Source organism: Peromyscus maniculatus, chromosome 14, assembly GCF_049852395.1.
Source record: "Peromyscus maniculatus bairdii isolate BWxNUB_F1_BW_parent chromosome 14, HU_Pman_BW_mat_3.1, whole genome shotgun sequence".
Taxonomy (NCBI): Eukaryota; Metazoa; Chordata; class Mammalia; order Rodentia; family Cricetidae; genus Peromyscus; species Peromyscus maniculatus.
The window spans coordinates 53059833-53069199 of record NC_134865.1 but is presented as its reverse complement, the minus strand read 5'-3'; the positions used below and the strand labels follow the sequence as shown (position 1 = coordinate 53069199).

The 9367-nt window shown below is 53.4% G+C and overlaps 1 protein-coding gene across 1 annotated transcript; it reads left to right on the top strand.

The window, feature by feature from the left end:
* Positions 1-359: 359 nt before the first annotated feature.
* Positions 360-4793, top strand: Ccdc177 (coiled-coil domain containing 177). The gene is made up of 2 exons (XM_006973094.4): positions 360-735; positions 1598-4793. Exon 2 carries the CDS (start codon positions 1626-1628, stop codon positions 3729-3731), a length of 2106 nt encoding a protein of 701 aa, XP_006973156.3. The 5' UTR covers positions 360-735; positions 1598-1625; the 3' UTR covers positions 3732-4793.
* Positions 4794-9367: the final 4574 nt, after the last annotated feature.

Sequence of the window (9367 nt, the reverse complement as noted above, 5' to 3'; positions counted from 1 at the left end):
TGTGTGTTTTAATTTAGGTTAGCATACAAAGTAATGACATCTTCAGACATGTGTCATTATACTTTGCTCTCAATCATTCCCCCATCCTAGTTTCCCTTAAATAATAAAATCACAATTTGGATCAGGTGCCCTGTTTCTACCCAATTACTTGCTGTCTAGTTGGTTTGCTTCTCAGGATCCCTTTGAGAAATATTCCATTTCACCCACTTCGTTCTACCCACCTAAGGCGCCCAAAGATTAGGTTTCTAGTGATATCGCTATATCCACACTTCTCTGTATGTGTGTATTACATACGTATGCATATATATGCTCATATGCATACATAGATATGTGTAGTTACTGTGTTTTTAATTGCTTTGTCGTCCTCTAAGCAAACAAACGAACACCCTTAAGTGGCCACCAGGAGGCGCCAGGGGCAGCGAAAGACCTGCGGTACCTTGGCGGTAGAGGTGGAGATGGATGCAGCGGCGAGGGAACCCAGCTTCCTTTTTTAAGAATCAGTGTGAGCAACGGAGCAGAGGCACGCTATTTTAGGGAGATTGTCGCACTCCCCCTCCCCCGGGTAGGTAGCGTCTGGGATGTGTGCACCCTGTTCGTAGTCCCCCATGGAGAGACGCTGGCTGCTGCAGCCGGCAGTAACCCGACCCTGCCGGCGCAGGGACTGAAGAGGCGCCGGGGAGAGCAGCGAGGGGTGAACAAAAGCCCTCGGCGTAGGGGCCGGAGCCCAGACCTGGGGTAAGTGAACCCTCCCGGGGACCTAGCAGCTCCCAGCATGGAGCGGTAGGGTTTACAGCGCGAAAAGCCCACTTCTCTGAGATGCGCTGAAGGAACTGGTGGGCATCTGGGGCTGGTGTCTGAGTCCACCATACTGGGGCTGATGGTACCTTTAGCTGCACATTCATTCAGCCTTGGAGATCTGGTCGGATCCAGGTGCCTTGTGCATCCCGGGGAAATATCGGGTGGGGGTTGGAGGAAGAAGCTTGCTGGGAGCCCTGCCGGAGAGGCAGGAGAAAGAATCCATCACTCCACTCAGAGAGGAGCCTTTGGAGATTTGTCTCAGCCCTTCCATCTCCCAGGGGCCCTGCGCCCCGGGTCCTTTTGGCAGAGAGAAATCAACCATAAACTTCTTCCTAGGCAACTGGGGCCCTCGCCGCAATGCACTTTGGCATGAACAGGCCCCTTCCCCTTTTGTGTTCCTGCAAAGCAGCATCCCAGCAGCCCGCCTAAGCTACAAACAAATAGCTAATCCTCCCGGGAATCCTCCAGCGCCTCCCTTGCGGGCTGCTGCCTTGCGCCTCAGTCTTAGCAGGAAGGGGGATGCATCTAGCGGGCCTGACGCCAATGTAGTCTCCCCATAGGCCCTGCATTCTAGGACCGAGGGAGCTTGAGGCTGCTGCCTGAGCCCCAGAGTCCCCCCCACCCCCCTCCAACTGCTCAGCCTGGGTTTTGAGGGCATCGGTTTTAGGATTTACGTTCCATCAGGCCCCTGAGCCTAGTCTGAAATCGGATTAAGTTGGGAGGGGTGAATATGATTGAGGAGGGAGAAACAGCTCACTGATGCATTCCTCTATGACTCCCCCCTCCCCCGTCAACTCAGGGACTCCAACAAAGGACGAGACTCAGCTATGGTGGACCCGGTGCCAGAAGAGGAGAAAGAGGGAGCGGGGCCCGGTGGCTCAGAAGGGGATGAGGCCACAGCGTCCGTGCCCCCCGATGCCCCGGGAGCCCAACAGCCTGCAGCCTCCTCGGCCTCCGCCTCCGCGGCGGCGCCCCACAAGGCCGAAGTCCCCTGCGGGGCAGAAGGTGGGCGTCGGGAACAGTCCCCGCTGCTGCACCTCGATCTCTTCAACTTCGCCTGCCCCGAGGCAGAGGGCAGCCGCTACGTCCTGACCAGCCCCCGCTCGCTGGAGGCCTGTGCCCGCTGTGCGGTCAAGCCAGTGGAGCTGCTGCCCCGGGCCCTGGCCGACCTGGTGCGCGAGGCCCCGGGCCGATCCATGCGAGTGGCCACTGGTCTGTACGAGGCCTACGAGAAGGAGCGGCTCGCCAAACTGCAGCAGTGCCGTGCCGAGCGCGAGCGCATCATGCGCGAGGAGAAGCGGCGCCTGTTCACGCCCAAGGGCCCGGTGGCGGCCCCGGCCTCCGCCTCGGCCTCGGCGCTGAGCGCGGGCAGCAGCAGCAGTTGCAGCAGCAGCAGCCTCCCGGCCTCGCCCGCATCCAGGGTTGCTCGAAGGACTTCTCCCAGTCCCCCAGCCAGGACCCGACCTCCGACCACGGGTTCTCGGACAGGTAGGAAGAGCCATTCGCTGGACTCGCTGTCCCGCCGGCGGGACGGTGCCCTGAGCTCCGAGTCCGGTGCCTCGTCATCGTCCTACAGCGGGGAGAGCCTTCGGGAGCTTCGCTGGCCACCTCGAGCTTCAGCCAGGAACAGCTGCCCTGCGGGCTCTGCGTCGTCTGCACCCAACCCGCTGGGCCGCCCTTCGGCCCTCGATCTGGTCCCCCTCACTGCCCGCAGCTTCAGCCTCGGCGACCTGAGCCACTCGCCGCAGACGGCCCAGCATGTGGAGCGCATCGTGCGCCAAGTGCGCGCCGAGCGAGGCCTGCGCGGGGTACCCGAGCGCGACCGCAAGATCGCCGCCCTCATGCTGGCCCGACACCAGGAGGAGCGCCTGTTGCTGGAGCAGCGCGCCGCGGCCCACGGCCAGTGGGAGCAACAGCGCTTGCGCGCCGAGCAGCGGCGGGAGCGCGAGGAGCGCGAGAAGCAGCGCGCGCTCGAGCAGGGCCGGCGAGCCTGGGCCGCGCAGGTGGAGGAGCGGCGGGGCCGCCGGGGCCGGGAGGAACGTGAGACCGCGCGGAGGCGGCAGCAGCAGTGCGAGCGCAGCGAGGAGCGGCGGCGGGAGCTGGCGGAGCGCCAGGGCCTGCTGCGGCGGGAGCGGGCGGAACGCGCGGCGCGCGACGACCGGCTGCGCAAGCTGCAGCAGGAGCAGAACCTGAAGCAGCGGGAGGAGGGCCTGCAGGAAGGGCGGGAGCGCGCAGAGCTGGTCCGCCGGGAGCGCGCCCAGCGCGCGGCGCGGGCCAAACAGCGACAAGAGGGTCAGCTGCAACGGGAGAAGCGCGAGCTGAGCCGGGCCGAGCGGGCGCGCCACGAGGCGCTGCTTCGAGGCCGGGTGCGGCAGCAGCACGAGGAGCGGGAGGGCCTGCGGAGCTCCCTGGAGGCCAGCTTGGGCCGCGCGCAGGAGAACTACGAGCAGTTGCTGGAGCAGCGCGCCCGGGAGCTTCGGGAGCGAGCCCGGAAGGAGGAGCTGCAGGGTCGGCGTGCCAAGGAAGCGGCCGAACGCAAAGAGCGGGAGCATCAGGCGCACTTGGAGGCGCTGGCGCGGGCCGGGGAGCGGCGGCTGCAGCACGCGGCGCAGGTGGCGGAAGAGGCGGTGCAGCAGAAAGCCCGGCGCGTGGTTCAGACTCGCCTGGAGAAGGAGAGGACCCAGCGCGCCAACAAGGAGAAGGTGGAGCGGGATGAAGACTGCCGCCGCCGGGAACTGCTGCAGGCCATTGGGCGCAAACTGGAGCGCAGCGAGCAGCTCTCTCGAGAAAGGCGAAGCGCGCTGGAGAGCGCTCGCTCCACGGCCCGGGCCTCCTTCCACGTGCGGGAGAAGGTGCGGGAGGAGACCAACACGCGCTCTTTTGATCGCATGGTGCGAGAGGCCCAGCTACATGCCAGCCTGGACCGCAAATGACAGCTGCCCTGTGCAGGCCATACTGCCTTATACAGACAGGTGGGGCCTCCCTTAGCCACTTTGACCAAACCCCAGGCATCTCCAGTCCAGATGCCACACCGTGAGCTCCCCGGACTAATGAACCGTGAGAAACTGAGAAACCAGACGTGGTACTTTTCCGTCTGCCACCGTTGCTTTACAGACTTAACTTCGTTTGGAAATGACATGGCACAATTTACCCACATCACCTTTGTCTTTGGATTGGAATAGAAAACAGCTGGGGAGGGGGAGGGTCCTCCTAGGAGAGAGCACAGAGGTGAATGTCGGGGGTTTCTGCCACAGCTGCCTTGGGCATCTTTCTGACATTTGTGTCCAAGATGACTTTCAGTTGCAGCAGCCGAGGGGATATCGCCCAGACTCACCTCTGTCTTCCAAAAATACAAGTTGCACAGAACTTAAAGTCTCCCAAGAAAGCACAGCTCTTCAAAGACGTTAGTTCATGCACAAATGACCACAAAGGCTATTAGTTTTGGGCGCGGGACTATTTATTAATCGGACACCTGAACACATTCTCCTGTTCCCATAATTTTTTTTTCTCAGCTGAGTCCCTAGGCTTTCTAGTTAGACAATCATCTGCAGATAATAATCATTTACTCTCCCACGTGGCATAGGAGATGGGTTGGATGGGTGATGCTGGAGGAGGCGGTGGTTGCCCCAGGCTGCAGTGTTCTACCCCAGGAGGCTTCCCTGGATGGTGACGTGTTTCAGTGGAGGCAGGGTCTGATGTCCACTTCCCTGTGTGGGGCCAGCTCCTGCAGACAGAAGCTATTGCCTTACAAAGCACAGCTACCTTCTGTGCCTGCCCAGGCCACTCTTGCCTAAAGCTCCAGCCTTGAAGGAAGTCTCAAGGGTGAATCTTGCAGAGTCTGGAGTGTGTAGGAGTCCCTCTGTGAATGAGTCAGTTCAGTGCCCTGAGGACAGTTTGGGATCCTTGGCTACTTAGCTGTAGTGGCTGAAGGGCTAGAATTGCCTCTGTGTAGTCGTGCTATTGTTGGTAGGGTATCACTCTTCTCTCGTGGGGGGCGGAAAAGAGTCTTCCCTCTTTAAATTCCTGGTACCCTCTCACTTATACCTGAAGTATTTAATCAGTCTCTTGGTGCCTCACCTTTCCCATCTGCCAGATGGGGCCATCAGAACTCTCCTGGTACCTCAAGGTCTCCTGGATCCAAAGCACCACTTGAGTGTTATTTGTGGTCTCCTTTGTGCCTTTCTTGACCTGGAGTTGGGAGGCAGGAGGACTGCTATTAGCCTCGTTTGTTTCTGGTAATGTGGGTCCCTGGCATTAGACAGGGTAGTTCATCACAGAGAGATGGTCATTAGTGTCTGAGGGGTGTGTGTGTATGTGTGTGTGGCTAGGGAGGGTCGGTATTTGCAATACCAAGCTGTTCTCTGGCCGGAAGTTCAGTTATTGCTAGGCAGTTTTAACCCATAGAGTGCTCCTTCTATAAAGGTGAAATCGACCCCACTCTTACCCATCTATCAGCTGTATCTTCACCAGGGAAAGTGGGAAGTCAGCCCTCCCTTTTTACATTAAATCAAGGTCAGGAAGTAAGAAACTTACCAAAAAGACAGGAATCAGGGTAGAGACATCTTGCATTAGGTGTGTTTTGTGTATATTCTGCTGGCAGAATCGTCCCCAAAATGACTGGTTATTGCCCACACCCCTCATCGACCCTACCCCATCACATGCTAAGAGTAGTCTTGTGTAGAAGAAAGCTGTGTTTAGGTGTCACGTGTGAGATAATGTGAAACAGGAAAGGAGCTATGTACCAAGGCTTATTTCTTGAATGGGTGGTTTTCTCCTCAAATTTCCTTCTTGTCCGTGAGCTGTAATAACTGGTGTTGTCTCCGAGACAGGAGCGTTTAACTAAAAAGTTAATGTGATTATGGTTCTTTGATCTTGTGGTTCCTGAGTTGCTTCTGAAACCTTCATAGAATGCTCCAGCCTCAAAACTGCTTTCTTCATAGCACGAGCATTTGTTGGAGGAGGCAATCTGGTGTAAGCCAAGCACCAGGACACACATAGGCGGTCTTACCTGGTCTTTTACCCAGTTTACTTCCCGCCTTACTGGGTGACTTCGGGTAGATCACCTTTCTGGGCCTTAGCTCCCACACATGCAGGATGGGGATCATGGTTCCTGACCTCTGGTTTGTGCAAACCGAGGATGACAGTGACAGGTGACTCCCATGTCTATCACTCTGGAACTGCAGGGTGACCACTGTGGCTGGAGAATGTCATATGCCATCCTGATTTGGTGCAGAAGGAGAAGTCTTGAGAAGCACATTACAGATACAGTGTCAAATGTGCAAAAGGCCCAGGCCTGAATGTCACCAATTTAGACACTGAGAGAACCACTATGTAAAAACACAAACATTTTAGATTTTTACCGGAAAAGTCCATACGGCCGAGTATAATTAAAAACAAAAACAAAACTCAGATCTGGTGGCGGTAAGAAATGGTTCCTTCGAGTTCCAGACCATCTACTACAGTATGCTAGTGGAATCGGACATGGGGGGGGGGGGTCACACCTACAGCCGCAGCCCTGAGGATGCTGAAGCAGAAGGATAATTAAATTGAGTCCGTGAGACACTGTCAGAACAAAACAAAAACGGAAGAAGAACCACCCATAGACATTAAAGAAATGTTCATGTTTCTCCCTAAGGATGAGTAATGTCCAAAGTCTTTCATGGGCCCCTCATTTAAGTTTCCAGAGAGAAGTTTTATTTTATTCTGAGATGCAGCAAAAGGACACGGGGAGAGAGCAGGGATGACAGGTGGAGAATTGTCCCCACACAGCGTTCTGACAGGCATCCAGAATTGAGCATGCTGGAAATTTCTTGCTACCCAGGAAATCCCAACCTTGAAGTGGCCACAGCCTCACGTTGACTCTCTTGGAGCATCTCAGTAAGGATGCTCAAAAAAGAGAAAATGTAAAGTAATATGAGTGGGTATGGGAAGGGTTGGAAAAGCTTTAATTCGGTTGAATGCCAAGAAAACAACTTAAACTATTTCAGAAGAAATCACTGGTGAAGCTAGTCTAATGTTCTGCTGTGGCAGGGACCAGCGTCTACACCCATCTGGACAGGAAAATGGAAATTTCCTTTCGGAGGCATACAGACTGGGTTTTCAACGATTGGCAACCAGGATTTGCCAAAGGCAAAAGGTCTGCTCGGTAGTGGAGCTAGGGTGATGTTGTGGTCTATTTTATGTGGCTCTAACATAATACCCCAGGCTAAGTTAAAAATAAAGAGATTTGTTGCCGATAGTTCTGGGGAGGCTAGAGCATGTTACCAGTATCTACTTGCCTTCTGATGAGGACTTCAGGGGGCCAGCACATTCAGAGGCACCTGGTGGGGGGAGTGTTTCACAATAAGACAGGAAGCGAGAGACCAAGGAGAAACCAGACACACCTGTATATCAACCCACTCTGAAAGGAACCCAGCCACTCCCACAAGACCGAGCCCATTCTGCAAGACCAGCGTTCACCCCTTCAGAGGGTGGAATCCATAACTGCCTTCCATTGGCTCCCACCATCTCAATACTATCACCATGGGAACCAAGGCCCCAGCACATAAGCTGTCTGAGGGGCAAACTGTATCCAACGTATGACAATGAGAATGTAGTCTGTAGTCTGGATATTATATAATCTGTTACTTCTTAGTCTCCATTACATAGTCCGTTGCGACAGATGTGACTCTACGTAGGGGCTGCATCTTATTTACCACCAAATCGCCTGTAGCCCATGGTATAGAACCTCACTTAGAATAAGTACATAAATACTGGATGGAGAGGAGGTTGGAGGTATGGATGAATGGATGACAGACAAATGGTGACCAGAGGAAATCTGTATAGAACAGATTGACCTCCATTCAGTCAACAAATATTCATTAAGCACCCACCACATGACAGATACTACGCTTGGTTTTTTTTTTGAGACAGGCTTTCTCTCTGTGTAGCGCTGACTATCCTGAAACTTGATCTGTAGACCAGGCTGACCTCAAACTCAGGGATCTGCTTGTCTCTGCCTCCTGAGTGATGGGATTAAAAGTGTACACATGTACAACTGGTCCCAAATACTGTTCTTGATGTTGGTGAAATTGAATCTCTCGGATTACTGGCCTTAGGGGTATTTTGTGCTACAACATCATGAACATATCTGTTTCCCCATTGCGCTTACCTACCTTCCTACCTGGATATATACATTCTCAGGTAAACCTAATTGTCCCTTGAGGCACTAACTTCAAGCCTTTTTGGTCTCCTAGAGACAAGCCATCTGCCAATCAACCATCATCTAATCATTGCTGCTCTTTTTTCTTCACAAAAGACTTGGTTAATTGGCTCAAATTTACAATGCCATATACTTTAAATTATGATTCAGGGGAGAGGGAAAGAGAAAGACCAAGAATATCACCTTCCAGGGTGTCATATGTCATTTTAGAGAGGAGGCATAAATAATGATTGCAAACCTAGAAAGCCAAGCCTCAGGCTATATATACAGAGTCCCAGTTCACCAGATGGGGTGCCTGTTCCATCATTCCGCTATTCTTGCTAAGTCAAGAAAGTTAACATTTCAAAAATATTTCCCATCTAAAAGCTCTCCTAAAGTTAGACTTAACTTCTGGTTAAGTCTAAATTGATGAGAAAGTTAAGCAAGTAAGAATATCCCACTCACAGAAACCTAATTCAGAGCTTCTAGGTAACTGATATCAACCACAGGTTGCTGTCCAGACTTGCATTTCCCCCCACTGTATAAGTACAGCTCTATCTTAATGTCTTAGAGAAGCTTGGCAGAGCATAAGGAAACAGGTGTTTTTAAGTTGTGTTTTGTTTTTGAGACAGTTTCTATGTGGCCCAGGCTAGTCTCAGTCTCGCAATCCTCCTGGCCAAGCCACTCAGTCTCAGGATGGTAGGTGTGCATCATCATTGTCCAGTAACACTTGGCATCACGACGCAGTTTGGAAAGGGCCTCTTAGGGACCCAGCAGCAGACACCTCTAGATTCTTGAACTGCTAAATGTTCTGTGTGTTGCCTGACTTTGCATGTCTGGAGTAGTGCCTAAGTATTACAACTGGCCACATGCTTTGGTTATGTGTGTCTCTACAGACCCTTCATTGACTCAAAACATGGAGCTCTCTGGCATTCACTCTAATGCTCCTCTTTCTGCTTTATCCATACCCCCGCCAGCAGTTTGCCCCAGCCATTCACAGCTACCCCTGACACTGCATGGTTTCTGACAGGTTAGGGTTACTCCAGGCTAGAGGCAGTAGGATGTTAAGGCATGGGATGTGGGACGTTTTCTTCCGAAGATCGCTGCTAACACAATCATTTGCAGAGTTATTGCTCCCCAATTCATCATGCGCAATCATGCCCCTTGTGATGACAAACGCCTTCCCCCATTCATCATGCACGATCACTCCCGTCGTGAGCAGAAATACCAATCCCACGTGATTTTTAAATCATCCGTCACTTTGAAGGGCTTACGTCTTTCTTCCTCTCCACTGGCACAGTGCCAATACCATGTCTTCGCATCTGACTCTTTCACAGTTTACAAGACTGTCAGCAAGATGATCCACATCTGCTACTGTCTGTACACATG